The 18836-nt window shown below is 35.0% G+C and overlaps 1 protein-coding gene across 1 annotated transcript in view; it reads left to right on the top strand.

Moving 5' to 3' along the window:
• Positions 1-18575, top strand: part of Fsip2 (fibrous sheath interacting protein 2) — a 64036-nt gene extending 45461 nt beyond the window's left edge. Inside the window, exons 18-24 of the mRNA XM_028763031.1 lie at positions 116-3280; positions 7181-7675; positions 8947-9038; positions 10890-10936; positions 13151-13194; positions 17082-17151; positions 18379-18575. Of these exons, the coding sequence (XP_028618864.1) occupies positions 116-3280; positions 7181-7675; positions 8947-9038; positions 10890-10936; positions 13151-13194; positions 17082-17151; positions 18379-18515 (4050 nt within the window). The 3' untranslated portion in view covers positions 18516-18575. The remainder of the gene's footprint in view (positions 1-115; positions 3281-7180; positions 7676-8946; positions 9039-10889; positions 10937-13150; positions 13195-17081; positions 17152-18378) is intronic.
• The last annotated feature ends 261 nt before the right edge of the window (positions 18576-18836 follow it).

Genomic DNA, 18836 nt, shown 5'->3' with positions numbered 1-18836 from the left:
TGCTCAGGTGCAACATTCAGCTATGTCTCCACCCACCACCATGAAAGGCAGAGGTGCTCAGGTGCAACATCCAGCTAAATCTTCACCCACCACCATGAAAGGCAGAGGTGCTCAGGTGAAATATTTGAGGGACAAATGTAAAAGTAGTGAAACTGGGAAGGAGAACTTAGTACTAGTCAATGAGCAGGGGCAGATTCTTGAAATATTCACCCATTATGCAGTTGCTACAACTGTTGAAAACAGTCCTGAGAAGGAGGTACTTAGAACAGATTTCAAAATACAAAATGAAAAGAAGATTGATGTCAGTAAAAGTTCAGTAAAAACAGATGACAAGCCCAAAAGAAAGAACAAAGAGACCATGACAGAAAAAAATGTACTAATACCCCAACAGCCAGTCAAGGAAGAAAGGAGACAGTCTGTAGCGGCAACTGACATAGAGGAAGAATCGTACTCAGAAATTGAACGTGTTGAAAATGTCATTGAAAATATTTATGACAATGTTTTTATAATATCTTCTCAAGACCCATTGGATTTTGCCAGACCAATATACAGCAGAAGCCGCATAAGTGATAAAGCATTGGTTATACTTCAAGATTCTGCACAGCATGTTACAACAAAGGATTTATCCTCATCAGTTCACAAAAAAGACATCACTACTAAAGAGAAACCAAGTGAAGAAACAAAAACTAAAAGTAGAAGAGAGGAGAGTGAGACCAAAAGATTGAAAGACATTAAAAGTAAGCCTAGTACTACAGAGCATCCTAAGTCCTCATCAGAAAGTCAACCTAAAATTGTTCCTGCCAAGTTTCTAGAAGATGTGATCACTGAACTGGTGAACAAACTAGTATTTACATCTTTACCAGAAACAGAAAAGTGTGATAAGACTACAGACACAAATGATCGAAAGCCAGGTGAACTTTATGACACAGCGATGAGACTTGTCGATTCAATGATGAAGGAGTTTTCAGATGCAGAAATTAAAGTTTTTAGGCCAGATAAAGAAAATGAGGCACTCTCACAAGCAGCCAAAGAGTCAGCTCATACAGCGCCTCCTGAGGTTAAAGAAACAACTATAAAAAAGCCATCATCCAGCACGAATATTAAAAATGAAGATAAAATGACACAGGTGCAGAAAACACCAGAACAGTCCTTTTCTGAGAAGTTGCCTTCCATAGAGAGAATACCATCAATTGAAAAATCAATAGTCAATAAAATTGTTCACTCTTGTGTTTGCAATGTTTTAAAGGAGTGTAAATCTCAAGAGTCTATTTGCGAAAACATCAACAGTAATGGGGAGATTCTAGCAAAAAGGCTAACTAGTACAGTGATAAATGAAATTTTTCAGCATCAGCTTAACTTGATATTTTCTGATGAGGTACCAGCTTCAGCATGTGTGCCTCTGGAATCAAAAGATGTGGAGAAGAAGGTCCAAAATGTGGTGCAGTCAGTCAGTAAAGAATGTCAGACCTCATCTCCCTATACCATACAGTTGCCTTACAAATTTTTAGAGGATGTGACTTCTGGTCTTTTAGCAAAAGTCTTTTCAAAACTATCCAATGTCAAAACAAAACTAACTCCAGAAAATGTGTTGACACAACTTGACTTCCTTCAAATGAATTTAGTAAAAACAATTGCAGCAGAGATTTCCAAAAATGAAGATTTGATTATACAGTATGTAGAAGCCTTGCAACCAAATGATGATGAAATTGTTCAACCGGTTGTTCAGACAATTTATAATAATCTTTTGCCACAGTTTGGATCACAGGAAATCTTACAAAAATGTATAATTAGTGGATGTAAACTCCTTTCAAAAACCATAGTTGACTTAGTTCTACGGGAAGTGACTGGCAACCAGTTGCAGAACTATTTTGGTGGTGAGCTGACTCCGAATCAGTGTGCGGAGGTCGACAATGTTGTTGAAAATATCCTCACCAGTGTTATCTTAACTACTCCCTCACAGTCATCAACTCCTCGTAAACTATCTTATAACATAATAGAAACAATTGCTGTAAAGTTCTTATCAAAGCTTTTATCTGTATTTCCAAAAGGCCCTCCAGAAAGAACTAAATCTCAAGAAACTGAAATGCGAAAAATAACCTCAAAAATATTAAATTCAATCCAAGAATTTTTCTCCAAGAGTAAAATCAAAGTTGTACAACCTGCTAAGGAATCAGAAGCTGTGCCTTCAGCTGACAAGGCAACTATTGACAAAGTAGTTAATTCTGTTTATGGCAACGTTTTGAAACACTCTGGCTCCCCTACATCTGTATTTGAAGATTTAATGGGAAAGAGTGATGTCCTTTCTGACATAATAGGTTTTTCAATGGTAAAGGAGATTTCCAATTCTGAATTTCAACCTCAAGCAGAAGAGGAACTTTCAAGTTCAGAGTTAGCTCTAGAAGCTGTCAAGATTATGGAAAAGGTGGTGAAAATTATTGATGAACTTAAGACCCAGGAAAAACCCGCATCCATTAAGGATGTAATGTTAGACTCCAGAGTTTTAGAGGAAGCTTTGGCCTTGTTCTTGGCTAAATTAGTAAATACACCTGGTCCTGCAAGCAAAGACACAAACAGTTTAACAAAGCCTGAGTTAAATAAAATTGCATCACAGTTGACAAAATCTGTAACAGCTGAAATTTCCAAAAGTAACATTAGTCTTGTGGATTCGAATCATGAAGAACAATCTTTAGACCAAGAAAACATTGAAGTGATTTCTCGGGTTGTTGAGTCTGTTTACAGTAATATAATAAAGCAATCTGGAAGCCAGAATGAACTCTATGATATGAAAAGTACAAAGAAGGCCTTCCCTAAGAAGGTAGCTAGCTTAATTGTTGATGGAGTTTCCAGTGTCCCATCGTGTAGAGTTAGCACAGAGAGTTCTTACACTGCTGCCTTTGGAGATTTAGACACAAACAGGATCATTGAAAAGGCACAAAAGCATGCTGCACTAAGGAGCTCTGACTCAGACAAGGAGTCCGAGGATGCATTAGAAGATGAACTTCCAGTTAAAATAATTCCACATGTCAGGAATAAACCAATGAAAATCGATCCAAATATCGTCTCAGAACACTTAGCAGTGATTTCTATGAAGACTCAGCCTCTGGAGACACTTAAGATGGACTGCATAAAGAGGACTGGATGTAGTATAGCAGAGCTGAGGAGAGCTTCCATAAGTGGCAAAGGTCACTCTTCCACAGATGTGTCTGAAATAGGAACGAGACAGAAGGCGAGACGCATCTCATTGGACAGAACTGGGCGACTTGATGTGAAACCCTTAGAGGTAAGAGTCACAGCAATGGGGAAAATGAGCAAATAGCAAGCCAGTTCTGTGAGTTCCTCTCTCTCCTAGATACATGGATAGCCATGCTTGTTATTTTGTGAATTAGCTACATCAGTTCATTTCTACACTCGTGATTTTCAAAGGTTTGCCATAACCATATTTCACAGAAAAGACCTAACGCTAGTTTTTATGAGATAATACACTAAAATTGGTCTTTGAGGCATGGAAATATACGTATCCTTATTAACACTGGGCTGATGCAAATATAATTTAATTGGATATTTATAAGAACATGTGTGTAAAGGCACAACAGAACTCTCTTTTACATATCCCTTCTTAGAAAAAAGAAAGAAAGAATATCAAAATAAACAGAAAAGAAACCAAAAGAAAAAACAAACTAAAAAGCACACAAAAATATAGAGAGTTCAGCTTTTATAGGTCAATTATTCCTGGGCACGGGGCCTGCCCTGGAGTGTGGTTGATATATCTAGGGATACTCCTTTAGAGAAAACTGATTTTCCCTTTCCAGTATGTTGTTATTACAAAAGGCTTCTTGCTTACAGGCAGTACTTTGTGGCCCCCATCTCTTCTCACTGCTGGAATTTTGTTTGGTTTGAACTTGTACAAGTCTTGTGCATGTAGTCACCTTCTCTGTACATGTGCATAAAAGCCCTGTGTTTTGTCTAGAAGATAGTGTTTCCTGGTAATCATCCACCATCTGTGACTCTTACAGTCTTCCCTTCTCCTCTTCTCCATAGATCCCTGGGACTTGAGGGTAGGGGTTTGATAAAGACATGAGGCTCTGTTTAGGCTCCAGCTGCATTTCTTTATATTTGAGAACATACATTTGTGGTATCTAGAGCAATAGTAATTTACTGTCAGGTTATGGAGAGTAACCAATTGCCTTATCAATAGCTTATGATGTTTTGTGGGTTTTGTAGGACCCCTTTGATCATCAGCTCAATAAAATGTAACACATTCCTGGAATGGGGGTTCTATTTAAACTCTTCACATTGATTGTGTGAATTTTTGAGAGTTCTGTGTTTTTATTAAGGGCGCAATCTGTGCCATGTCACTGACCCAAGTATAAAACTATATTCTCTGAAGTATAAACACTTCAATTGTTTCCAATATGATTCTGAAAATCTCTGAATTAAATCTTAATGCTTAATAATTAGCTAGCTATTAAATAATTAGTTAATTATTTAAAAATAAGTTAGTTAAAAGTCCATTAACTAATAAGTTAATTAGCGATGGATTGAATGATTGATGATTGTTGAGTTAAAGACATAACCACTATATAGCCCTGATCAACCTGGAACTCACTATTAAGGCTGGAGATATTTAGCTATTTCTTCAAAAATATAACATTCCCTTTTAGACAGAGATATGACTCAAGGATTAAATAAAATTTAAAGTCTCAGGAAATTCCTGATGGTCATAAGATTCACAAGATTCTCCTCAGAGTTATTGCAGCAGTAACAACTATGAGAAAGAGGGAAACTGCCTGGATGTTGTTGTACAGGGAGCTCAGAGAACACATGTAGTCAGCCATCATCCATGCTGGGTTAGGATTTATGCTAATAAAGCTGTCTTTGGCTACTGTCCCCTTCTATATCCTCACCAAATCGCACTAATCTCTCACTCATATTCTTGTAAATAGCCTCAAATAGAATCCCTTGTTTCTGCGAAACTCATAAGCTGGAGTTGGATATAATTGTGTATGTTTTTTGTTTGTTTGTATTATATTTTGTAGTCTATCTCTGTGCTCTCTGTGAGATGAACAAATATTTGTTCATGTATCTGAAAAATTTAACCCAGGCTCCCTCTAGCTCGCTCTGACTACCATATCTCTGCCTCTTGGTGGTAAAATTGCAGGTTTATGGTTTGTTTTCTAACTGAAATACTAAAATTGTTGTGCACTTATACTCCTGTTGAAAGGCCCCGAGAAGGCCCCCACTCAGACCACAGGAGATCACAGCCACCCAATGACTCATGAGACACCGATCTTGTTGCAATCAACAAGAGGTATATTTCAATCAGCGCGCTGAGGCCAGGTCCCATACCCCACGCAGAGGAGCTCGACCCCTAGCTAGGGGAGTGTAGGATATTTAAAGGAAAAAAAACACAAACCAGAAAGTGAGAAGGGTCGGTGGAAAATTCCAGCAGATAATACAATGGAAAGTTCCAACCCATTATTCAGCATATACAATTCAGCGTATGACAGATGTAACAGGGTTCAAGAAACGGTCATAGCATGGGGGAAACACCCTGTTCATAAGAACTCAATTTTATTCAACTATATCATCCACCTTGTGGTCAGCCAAGTTTCTGGAACACAAAGCCCCAGAACTACCTGCTCTCCTGGCTCTATTTTACTGCTAGTCTGCTAGAAGTGAAAATTCTATTAACCCTTCACTGTAATCTCATTTTTTTTTATTTTTTAAGAACATATGATAGTCCCTTCAAGTTTGAAATTTCCTCTCCTGAGTGCTCATTGCTACATTAGCATATGTTGTGTGTAGTATTCATTTATAAATAAACAATTCCTTCAGAGTGTACTTTGTGTGAATGTCCTATAAAATAATATTACTAAAATAAAATGCAATTATTAAACCATCCATAACAATTTCCTTTCATTGTTACCGACTTTATTTAGGTCACAAATGAGCCACAGAAACAGTGATTAAACACAAATACCACTTTCTTTTGTAAGGGAAGAAAATTCCATTTGATACTACTAATAATAGAAACAACAGCAATAATAATAAACAACCAGAAGGCAGAGCACGAAAATCTCATGTGCCACATTAAATATAATCAACTCTATTTTCAGCAAAGAGATGAACAAACAATAAAATAAAAACCTGTAGGGAAGGTGAAGTACTTTAAGCTCTTGGCTTTGCCTCATGGTTTGACATTCTGCTTAGAGATGCTGTATTTAGCTACTAATGAGATATATTTAAAACACTTTCAGTAACAAATCCCCAACATACATTACATATGTTTGTTTTTTCTAACCTTACTAATTTTTTACATATACTCAAGTTGCTTTGATTATTTAAAGAGTTGTTTCTAAATAGTTAATTTCTACAGAAGATACTTTTAAGACATTATCACTTGAAAATATAGCTTGGAAATTTGCAAAGAAATATTGAGTCAAACAATAATTATAATTAATAATAAAATAATAATAAAATGTTAATTAATGATTAAAACAATTACTGTGATATAGCCAAAGGCTACAGAAATAAAGTGACTTGGTTATTGAATTAGAGTTACAATTTCTTGGATTTATCTATAATAATAAAGTTTTAAATGAGAAAATTTGAGTGGAGTATGAGAAAGAAATGAAGATTACATATGTTTTTGCAAAAAACAAAAAAAGATGATATTATTAAGTTTTTAAAAAAGGTAGTTTAAAGATCACAATTCCAATGTAACATTACTTTTATTAGTAGAATTGGGTATACTTATAAAATCTTGACCTTTCTTCCAAAAAAAAGAAAAACAATGTCTAGATTTTTATAGAGTTCCTTATTGACTACATAAAAATACAAGTAGTTCTACAACAATTTTTATGAGAAACAACAAAAAATCAAAAACAGTAAGTTCATTTTAAAATAAAATACAAAGCTTAAGCCATTCTATTAGACTGAATATTTGGGGTAAATTATGATAGATTTATATTATGTCAAATGTAAAAATAATGGCATATACAAACAAACATTTCACGTAATTTTTATCATTCTTTTAAGATAGTTAAAATATAGTAGTAATGATATTTGAAGATATATTTAGATTAAAGTTAGGAATCATAAATAAGAATTATGATACAAAGTAATAACAGAAAAGTGACTAATATATTTTTCTAAATATTTATTGTACTTTCAATTCTAGGCTGTTGGCAGAAATTCATTTCAAAATGTAAGAAGGCCTGATATCACCAGAGTAGAACTTTTGAAAGATATTAATAACAAAAAAGATCTGATCATTCGGCTAGTTGCTCATGATATTGGTCAAAAAGATTCAGATAGTAGCTTAAGAGAGGACACGGTTTCTGATGATGAGGAAATTGTTCTCGGAGAAGTTGTTGGAGACCAGTGCCTAAGAAAAATACCTAGAGGTCGTGTTCAACAAGCTGTGAAGCCTGCAGAAAGCCAAGCTGTTTCTCCCAAGATGACAACAAGCACAAGCAGCTTGAAAAAGTTCTTAGCACTGAGCAAATGCTGCCAACCCACATCTGGTGAAAATATTGAAAGTATTGAAGCAACTGGAAGTCAGGTAGTGGAAGCTAACAAGACACATGTTAAAAGAGCTGTTGCTGAGCTTGACATGCCCACTTCCAATAGCTTGGCAGAAGCAGCATCTTCTAGGGACAAGTTACAATATAAGGTAGGTGACATGAATAACTCCCAGCAGCTGGGAAGGTAAACAACCTCATGCATTCTATTACGAGGATGTCACCTGACTACACAGCAAAGTATCTTAAAGTAGAATCATTATCTACATAAGCCTGTGGATATATAGTATAGGTGAAATAATTAACAGAACATGAAACTCAAGTATTTGATAGAAAGAAACCTAGAACAACTAGCTGAAGGAAAATGGAAAGTGGAAACTGTTTAAAGGGAAATTCAAACTTATTAATTTGTTAATTAAACAATACATACCATTTTGTATTGGGGCTGTAAATATTTGATGAACATCCATAGAGAACTTGATGTCAATAGGAAAAATCCAAATAAAGGAAGTTATAAATGATCTGTGGAAAGTCAGATTGCTGCATAGCATTTGTTGAGACCTGGCCCCAGTCCACACCACTGGAAACAAATAACAAGAAAAAGAAAATCATTACCTAGGTTTTCATTCGGATTTTCATTTAATAGATGCACTACCTTTCTAAATCTTACAAGGTGAATGCTTTTCTTACATAGTTTTCAAGATCCTACCTAAATGTAACAGATTATTGAAAGCATTTTTAACATCCTTAAAACCTCTTAATTATGATGGGATACAGTCCATGTTACTGCATTCAAGCCGCCAAATGATGATAAGAAGCTCAATGGTCCCTTTGGTTTCACCCTGTCCTAAAGTCTGTACTAATCGTATTTTTGGAAATCATATGATGTGGGATTTCCTAGTGAGACAATTGCCTTAATTAAACATCCTAACAGAGCTTTTGTACTTCTGTGTTTAGGCTAACACAAGAGCTGCAGTAAACCACAGAAAATAAACACATGTAATATCAGTCAAATCAGAAGCACATGGTTTCCCAACACATAGAGCAGAGTATCTGTTAAAATGTATGATCAAACAAGCTTATGAGATGCCTAGAGTTCCATCTCTGCTGTTTTATTCAATGCAATACACTGTAATTAAAATGTTTTAAAGTCTAAAAATTGAATTTTACATTCTTCAATATCTATGCTACGTCTATGTTTAAACCGTGTTCAAAACCAAGTATCATAATTTAGACTATCTTCACGGAACCATTCAAAAACTTATACTACTACAAAAGCTTACTTTAATTTTTAACGAATATTTTAAGTACTCTCTAAAATGTTCTTTTCATTAAAATGTTTATTGGAATGCAAAAATGCCAATGAGAGAGAAAGTATACATTGAGTTCTGTTGTTTTTAATACCTGATTTATAATATTACAGAAAGAAGAAATCCTTGCTCCTGAACCAACACATTACTTCATACACAGAATTATGAGCACATCATCATACAACCAAGAAGACCTCCTTTCTGGGTACATAAAATTTAATGCAGTGCAAATGTAGTAGCATGAAATGAAAACCAGGGCTTATGGCAAAAATGGGGTTGCTAGTAAATCTGTAGTTGACCAAGTGTCCAGGATGAAAACCTCCTCACCTCTGATTCTCCATCCTTGACTCCAGTGTACATCTTAGGTTTCTTCTTGCCAGTGATCATGTACTTCTAGTTACCTAGTCTCTGCACACTCATTTCAACACTTGCAGTCCAGTGTATAAATGTCTTTAATCAGATCTTTGCTGATGTGATAGAGTATTGTTGTTTATAGTCGTTATTAAAACCTGAAGTATATTGATAGGTCAGTAATAGAAAGTATACTGTCAGCACAGAAAGATCCCTGCTCACTTTTGTTTAGTAATCTAAAGGTTATAAAATATAGCCCTGACTTGCAAGAAAAATCTGGTCGACATGAAAAAAGGTTTAGTTGGAGCACTCAGATTCATTTTAACAATACAGACTAGCTATTATTAATATAAAAACCTACAAAAGTGAAAACATAAACTACAAAACATAAGAAATAAACTGTGTTCTGACAAAAATGGTTGATTCAAAATCAGAATAAAAAAATCAATACAAAGCTGCAAATTGCAAACACACATACACACATATGCACACACATTATATATACATATATACATATATGTATATATAATGTGTGTCCATATGTATGTGTGTATATACATATATATACATATATATACATATACATATACATACACATCACATACACACACACATACACACACATACACACACATACACACACACACACACACACACACATATATATATATATGGTGTCAATATCCAAACCACTCCCCACACCTCAAAAAAAAACAACAAAACAGTAAAAATTGCAAAATATTTGAATATTACAATTTTATAAATTGATATAGAAAAAGCAGATGAAAGGTACTCCACATCACTAATCACTAAGGAAATGCAAATCGAAATCGCAGAAGATGCCGTTTTGAACTGATGAGACTAGCTGAAGAGAAAGGGGGGAGATAAGAGAGTAAGGAAATAGAAAGAAAGAGGGATGCGAAGAAACCAAAACCTTTATGCACTGGTGGTAAAATTATAAAATTGTGAAATCATTGTGAAAAGCAGTATGGAGCTTTCCTAAATAAGTTAACATAGAATTATCAGGTGACCCAGCAATTCTGAGAATATTCCTCAAAGAACTGAAAGCAGGCACCGCAACAGGTATTTGTGAATCTGTATCATTAACAGTGCGATTCACAATAAACCAATGAGAAAAACAACCTACAATGTTCATCACTGGGTGAATTCATAGGCAGAAGCTGTATTAGGTGTTAATTAGAATATTATCTACTATTTAAAGAAAATCCTCACATACTATGCTATTCATGAACATGGATGGCATTGAACTAATTAGCGTAAGTCACAAAATGAAGAGTATGATTAAGACTCTACTTATCTGTACTATTCAAAATCCTGAAGACACAAAGTGAAATAATGATTTTATGGAGGGGAAAAAAAACAACAAAAATCGGTGTTAGTGTTTAAGCTCAGAACATGGCCAGGAGGTAGAAGATAGTGATGTTTGCACAGCCATGTAAATGTTCCTAATGACATGAAACAACACAACAGTACATTGCAACTTTCTAAGGTGTTCAGTTTTATGTGTATTTAGTCATATATTTAAAATTGGGAAAATCAATTTATAAATCATCTTCCTTCCATTTTGAATTTTGGCAGCCAGTATCTGTAGTTTGCTTCTATATGAAGAGTGGCAGATTGTTGTTAACTAGTAGCTTCTTCATTTGTTAAATATTCACATTAAAAATTGTTCTTTTTATTTTAGTGAAGCAGAAGAATTTATACCAGATCCAAAAGCTAATGAATTTGAAGGTTGGATTTTTTTAACTTTTAAAAACTGATAAACAAGAAAGTTTGTTGAGTATTTTGATAACTTAATTGTTTCCCAGTAGAAAAATGTTAGTTATCAACATTGAAAGTGATATTAGTTTCTTTTTCCATTGGGCTTGGCTACTTTTAGAAAGTGATCATTATCAGTTCAACCACCTCTTAAAACAAGCTTAATACTTTTGTCTTACATGAAATTTGTATGAAGCATATAAACTTATATTAACCATATTCCTGTAAAAAGAGAAGTATGTGTAAATGCTAACTTATATCTAGGCTATAACTGGATTTACTTTTCTCATTGAAAACTTATACTTCCTTTGTATCAGAGCTTACCCCAACTAAGATGCAAAAGGCCTTTTAAAGACCAAATTGATTTGGTCACATTAAAATCTGGCGAGCATGAACTGTTTTGGGTTTTTTAAATATCACCTTTTATGAACTGCCAACCACATCTTTAGGATGTTTTAGTCCAACATTTGTTCAGAACTCAAGAGATAAGTCTGATGAAATGATGATAATACAGATGAGAGGTATAGGGGTCATTTTTATACAGCATGGCCTTGAAGTTCAGTCCACAAGTTTATCTTGACTACTGCTCTGCAACCTATTCAAGAAACACCTCTCTCTCAAGTTGGATATAGAAATTGTTTTCACTGTTTTTAGCGATGATCCTGTCTGAACATCATTATCATACCAAAGTCTATAGATATGATGGTCATCTGCAGTGAGATTCCTGAGTTACGGATCATAGATTATAAGATCCATCATGGAACTGCTTAGCTCTGTTCTTTATTTTCATTCTGTAGTATAAAACAATTGTCTAAGGGTCCAACTGAGGCTCATACCTTGTGATTAAAATTTTATGTCTTATTTTATTTTGTCTTACGTTGATATTTGGATTATGTGTATTTCTAATATTCTTCAGTGATAGTTTCACTAAGTCATTTCTTCATTAGTTCAACTGAAGATTCATCAAACTGTTGGTTTTTTTAATTTTGTTATAATATCCCACGTGGGAACAATATTGACCAATTTTGTACTTATGGAATTTACATGTTAACTTGAGATGAAGAGTCCAATGATAAGAACATCAGATAAATCCAGGTGGAAAATTCCTTCCGATTTTACTACCGACATAATTTCAAAACATTCCAATGGTTACAAGATTCTCCATCATTAGCTCATAGGAGCCCAATTACCTTTCTTATCTCTTCCTCCATTTCTCTTGTGGCTTCCTCTACAAAAGCAAACTCTACTTCCTAACTCCCTTGCTGTCTGTCAATCCTACAGGGCCTCTCTCTTGCCAAGACTTCTGGAATATTCTTTCCCCTTAGTCTGCCTTATTCCTTCTTCCTCTCTTTAGACTTTTCCCACCTAGCTTTCCCAGAGCAATCTCTTCTGATCACAGCCCCAGAAAAATGACACTTATTCCCTTCTTTGGCATTACCTAAGCCATGTCTTTACTTTCCTTTTTTCCCACGCAGTTGTCTAAATAGCATTTATGTTAATTGTTTGATCTTGACTGCTTTTTGTCAAATGCAAACTTGCTGAATTGATTTCCATTAAAGCCTAAAACAGTATATTAGCATATAGAAATTAAAAACATTGAGTAATACAAGATATGAATGAAGCTAAAGGAACAGGGAGGAAGAACTTAAAAACTGTTTGAGTTATGAGATTAGAGTATCCATTAGATAGTTAAGCTGAGATAACTTGGGCAACTGGATTTTTCAGGAAATATTTCAATGGAGAGGTCAGGCTGAACATAATTATTCCTAGTTTCATAAAATATAAAACAAAATTTCCACTGTGAATAGCTGAGCTGCTTAAATAAATAGAACTTTTATATACCCCTTAATCAAAGCAGCTTCTTAACTGATCCTAGAAGTCCAATGCCTATGTACTGGAGAGATATAAACTGATGTTTACAATTATGGATTTCATATGAAACTCAACTATTTTCAATCATCTCAAAGCAAAACTCAGTTCAGTTGTATACAATGCAAAGCAGAATCAAATTCTTAAGGAATATAATTAATCAATCATAAAGTTACTATTTTTTTCAGATATCTCAATCATTCTTATTTGTTTGAAATATTGCCTTAACTCTTTTTGCTAGAATCTATACTGCTCTCAAAAGAGTATCTATATTTACCTGTATATTTGTAAGAAAAATATTTTTTCTGCCTTTTACAGAAAGTTGTCAGGAACCACAAGAAGGAAACTCGAAAAGTATTGAGGTAAATATTTTTTTAATATCTTCTAATTTCTGTGCTCTGGGTCCAGTTGTTAAATATCTTGATTTTCTAATTCTATCAGATACCAAGTGGCATTATTGAGGAACATCAGGAAACACTGCCAATTCACAATTCCTTTACACTCAATCTCATCTGAATGAGAACTGTCCTTAATATCAGAAAACTCCTTTATGAAGGTTTTTGGCCTGGGAGTTGAATCAGAGTTCAGTGGCTTTGACAGTGAGCTGCTGATCCTCAGCACCTAGCTTCAGTTCCATTAATAGTTCATTCGGTTTCTGAAGAAAAGCCTAAACATGAGAGTTACTTGATTCTGTCTAGAGCTAAGGGTCCAGTGATGATGCCGTACATATAGAAGGCTCACACAGGGTAATTTCAACGATGGGCAAGAGAGTGATGAATGCCTGGCTCCATTACATTTCTGTATTCTTTACAAACTGACTTTACATTAAGCTAACTACTACATGGTGTGGGCTGAGGAACTTTCCTCTTCCCCAATCTTTTGTCGTTATTGTTGTTGTTTTGTTTTTTGTGTTTTTGGTTTTTTGTTTGCTTGTTTTTGATTGTTTTGTTTTGGGGGGGGGAAATTTTATTTATTTGCATTTTAGATGTCATCCCCTTTCCCCATTTCCCCTCCCTAGAAATCCCTATCCCATCCCCCCTCCTCCTTTTTGCTTGTACACCATTTTAATTACATGCATGTATTGAGGTCAGTTCTAGGTTGAGGGTCTAGCAATACAATACATGCACAGTCAAGGAACAAGCAAGATAATAAACACAAATAGTCAAAGAACAAGCAGGGCAATAAACAAAATTATCTGAACACTCCCATGATCACTGTTTCTAAGGGCTTATTAGGATGTCCAAAATATCTGAGCCCACTTCCCTTTCCTAGCCCAAAGTCATTTTCATGTCTGAAGCCTACTTTCTTGTTCTAACCTAAAATTTAGATTCCTTTCTGAATTTACTTCTTCATTCTAGCCTAATATTTAGATTCTTGCTGGAAATTACTACTTTGTTCTAGCCTAAGATTTAGATTCCTACCTGAAATTACTTCTTTGTTCTAGCTTAATGTCACAGTCTTACCTGAAGCCTGCTTCATTGTCCTTGGCCTATGTCATATTCCTGCCAACCAGCCCATTTCGTTGTCCTTGACTCATGTCAGATTCCTCTCAAGCAGCCCCAAAAGCTCTCCACCTCTCCCCCTTTTTTATTTCATTAACAAGATTGAGCATATCTTAGGTCATTCTGACAAAAATCCCTTCCTTACCCATAATGGAATATGCATTATCAAAAGCAATGCACTTGGTAGGGCTCTGTGCAGGCTCTTACCTGTCCTTGGCTTGCCAGCCTGTTAATAACTGTCTGGGAGTCCATTTTCAGGTTCAAGCCATGTACTTTGGCTACCAATATGTTGATGTTGTTAAAGACAAGCTTTAACACGATGGGCAGGAATAAAAGTTTTCCCAGGACAAAAAGGGCTAGCATGATCAAGCTATATATGCCATTCTTGAAGCTTGACCAAAATAAAATCACTGACCTCAGGCCATGATTAATTTTATCATCAATATCTACTGCATCAATGCTCAGCAGAGCAGCATTCTTTAAATTCATAAGCTCACTATGTAACATTAAAACATCCAGAGAAGTGTTAGAATTATACCAAATACACTTCAAGTGTCTTTAAACTTCTTCCTAATTATAATGACTACCACTCTAAATTTTAGAACTAACGTGAATCCAATGGTATTTGGCATTACACTTGAGATGGCTCCTTATCCTTAAATTCTGAACCTCCTTCCAATAATTTGAATAGGATAAAGAGCATCAATCCATTCTTCCAAATGCCTATCTAAAATCCTCTTTTATATTCAACACATTAGTATAGTAACATTTTTTGCTAAATGATTAGCAAAAGTACCTGTCTTAACTTCTTGTGTCACAGTAATTGCAGAAGTACCGGTGCTAGTAATTGATGTAATTAAAGCTGTTATACCAGCAATATTCCGCAACCTTTTTAATTTAATAAATCCAGCTGTGTCTTCTGTTTTGTTCTTTTTTACAGTGTCTTCTCAGTTTATTTAATTCAGTTTTGTAATTTCCCCCACATCCATTAATAGAGAACAACAAATTCACCAGTGACTCAACAGTTTTCCAGTATTATACAAAATAGTTCAATTTCAGATCCAATTCATGATATATAAACTCTATAACACTCAAGAAACTGTTGCCAATTTTTCAAAGATACTAGTTGCTTCTGTACTCAAACTAATCTTTGTTTATGAACATGAGCATCTATTTAACAATATCCAACTGCATTTAATTCATACCTTTCAGAAACTAAAATCATATATTAATGGAAGTGGGGCCATGAAGTTCTAGTTTGGGTGGCATTATCATTCTTTGGATAATACTAAATTCCTAACTAGTCTACACCCCTCTGCTCTTTTACTTTCTCTTTAATACCCAAAATATGGCTAAAATTGTTACTCAGTGCATTTCAAAATAAAGTTGCATAAGCTGTCATCATATACACATTTCAACAGTTGACAACACCTGAAAATTGTTGACAATATTCAGGATCTGAAAATAAATAGTAGATATATTTAGGCTAAGAAATGTAAGAAAAGATAGGATGAAGTTTGCTTAGAAGGTCTTGATATTTAAACTCATGGGCAGTAGGAAATGGGCTGTTCTCTGCTGCCCTCCTTGCTTTGAGATGGCATCTCAATTTCTGAAATAATTTTTTTTGCTTTTGTTTTCATTTTTATTGGTTATTTTATTAATTTACATTTCAATGTTATTCCCCTTCCCAGTTTCCCCTCCACAAGATCCTTATACCCTCCCCCTCCCTTCCCCCACCTCTATGAGGGTGCTCCCTACCCACCCACTCACACCTCCCACCATGGTATTCCCCTACACTGGGGCATCAAGCCTTCACAGGACTAAGGGCCTTTCCTCCCATTTATGCTGACAATGCCATCCTCTGCTACATATTTAGCTGGAGCCGTAGGTTCCCCCCATGTGTACTCTTCCAAGCTGGTCTAAAGTATGAGGTGGACCTGTTGGTTTGGTTTTGTTTCTGTGCTTTGTTTATTGTCTGGAAAAATAGAGGTGGGTGAAATCCTAAGGAGTATGAAACATGACATATAAGGAGACCAGACCCCTAGAATGTTATATAACCAGATGATTAAAATGCAGAAATTCTGTTAAGAGTCAAAGGCTGAGAGAAATTATATATACAGACTTAATAAAAGCAGTACTTACATGTCTGTCTGAAGTTTCTCTTGAGTACTTCAAATTATATTGAGAAAAGATTTTGAAAATTTAAATTTGGCAATGGCTGCATCTTGCCTTTTAGGAAAAGTTAACTGCTCTTTTATTCAAAGAAATGACACAAGTCTCCAGAATAAAGCAGGTATCTGGCATCCTCCTGGTAATGGCAAAACAACAAGTGACTCTAGCACTTCATAACCTATAAATTGCTAAACTCTCCACAGAGAAACCTAAGAGTTGTGAAGTGAAGCATTTTGGCTTTTCCCTTATCGTTTTATCTTTTCTCAGAAACATGTTTTCAATTTATTGTACTGAATGCAAAGTAGGCAGTCAATAAGCAACTAATATTTCCCAAGAGTCAATAGAGATCAGCCTTTGGTTGTCATGTGGCTTATAGCCAAGGTCAAAATTCATCACATGGACAAATGCTAACTGACAAAATTCACTTTCCTGGGTCACAGAGGAGGCTTATGTGATGTGGAAAAAGACAGATTTCACTTGTATAAAATGGTGCAATATTGATACATCTTTAGATATTTCTTGGTATATGTAATCTTTCCTGTCTGAAGACTAAGGATGTCACTGTGTTTTGGCAGTTTGTCACCATCTATGAAGGATCAAAACATATGGCCAGCAGTGCACGTCTTTCAAAGGAACATGTTTCAGGTATGAAATGCTCTAAACTTTTAACCATCAGTGAAATAAAGCGCTTCTTAATATTATTGTGAATCAAAAAGTTTTATCATTGATCTTTACAACATGAATGATCTTTTCCTTCCTTATTTTTAATATGGAATTGGAATAATATCCATACTATTTGTATAGACATCTACAGGTTACTACATAAATTGTCTTTTAACTTTAGACATCAAGGGACGACAGATGGTATGACTAACATTTTTTAAGCCATAACTATTCACAGACTATGAAAGAGTAAGTAGAAATAATTGAGGAGAAAAACTATAACAAGTTCTCGAAAGTTATATAGCTGCTGTGCTACAAAGAGCCCTGTGAATTTTTTTTTAGGAGGAAGGTGGCTACAGTCATTCAGCAGCAACACTGTTCATATGAATGTATTGCTTCCAGAGCAAGGTGGATGATGTAATAAAGATGTAGTGAGTGGCCCAGTGGAGCTACCATGAGGCATTGGCCATTGAGATATGCTAGATTCTTAGCAGCCTTTTCAGAGCTTACCTTTTTAAATGAGAAATTAAATATGAGTAGTGAAAGATTCCTAACTTTGGAAAGTTATAGATAGTGAAGTTAGTAAAACATTATGAGTTATCAATCATAAATTAATACATTTTCTTACAAACTCAAGTTATTAATAGCTGACACCAAAAACTAAATCTGAATACTGACATTTTCATTTTCAATGCAGTGTATCTTACAAGACAAAGAAATATACCTATGAACTTTCAAAAGGAAACTTTTGCAAAATAGGAGAGAAACGACAGCACTTTAGTATATTTCTGCTTTTACTTGAGAACTATAAACTAGAATTCATATACAGAGCATTGAGATGTATCTCCCTGTTCAGGTCATTAGGTATTTTCAAATAGTTTTCAGGAGGGATAAGAGGTGGATTTCGCACACCTACCTAGAGATGCCTCAGGTTACTACACCCTGAAAGATAAAAATCATTGCACTGTATTGCGTGCTTACACTCATTTTACCTGTGTGATCGATCCTAGGGCAAGGTCTTTGACCTCACAAAAGTTGATCAGCCAATGAAGACATTGCTGTGCAAAATTCCTTCAGGAGGCCATAGTAAATCAAATGAAAACATGCCAGCTGTGCTTTGTCTTTCACAGATTATTTTACAAAAGCCAATTTCTGAATTCTAAATTACTATTGTAATGTAACTGCTTTTACTAATATCTTTTCCCACAGATGTGCCCAGGAGCAGTATTTCCAAACAAGGGTCTAAAGTGCTGGCAAAGGTATCTTCAACTCTATCAAAGGTGTTCTCCCGATCAAGCGGCAGTATTCCTAAATCCTCCTCACCACCTCACCCGGATAAGTCCTGAAGCTTCTCCACGTGATAAAATTGTGATTCTCTATAAAATAAAATGATATTTAAAGTAGAACATATCATCCAATTATTATAGTAAATGGGTTGTTCCTGTTTAAATCTTAGAAGATGTATCGTAATGTTTAGCATGTGGATGACAAAACAAATATGAGTTATACAACACAATTATGAAAAAGACTATTCAAGGCACGTTCAGAACAACTTATACAGTTCATCACCTATGAAGTCTTATTTGCAAACTTCTATCTTTATCACCAGAAAGTTAGAAAAGAAATGAAGATAACGCCCTAGCTAGGTTTCTATCGGGATAAACATT

Source organism: Grammomys surdaster, unplaced genomic scaffold (assembly GCF_004785775.1).
Source record: "Grammomys surdaster isolate TR1022 unplaced genomic scaffold, NIH_TR_1.0 136, whole genome shotgun sequence".
Taxonomy (NCBI): Eukaryota; Metazoa; Chordata; class Mammalia; order Rodentia; family Muridae; genus Grammomys; species Grammomys surdaster.
The sequence above is the reverse complement of the archived record's forward strand: the minus strand, read 5'-3'. Positions and strand labels throughout refer to the sequence as shown.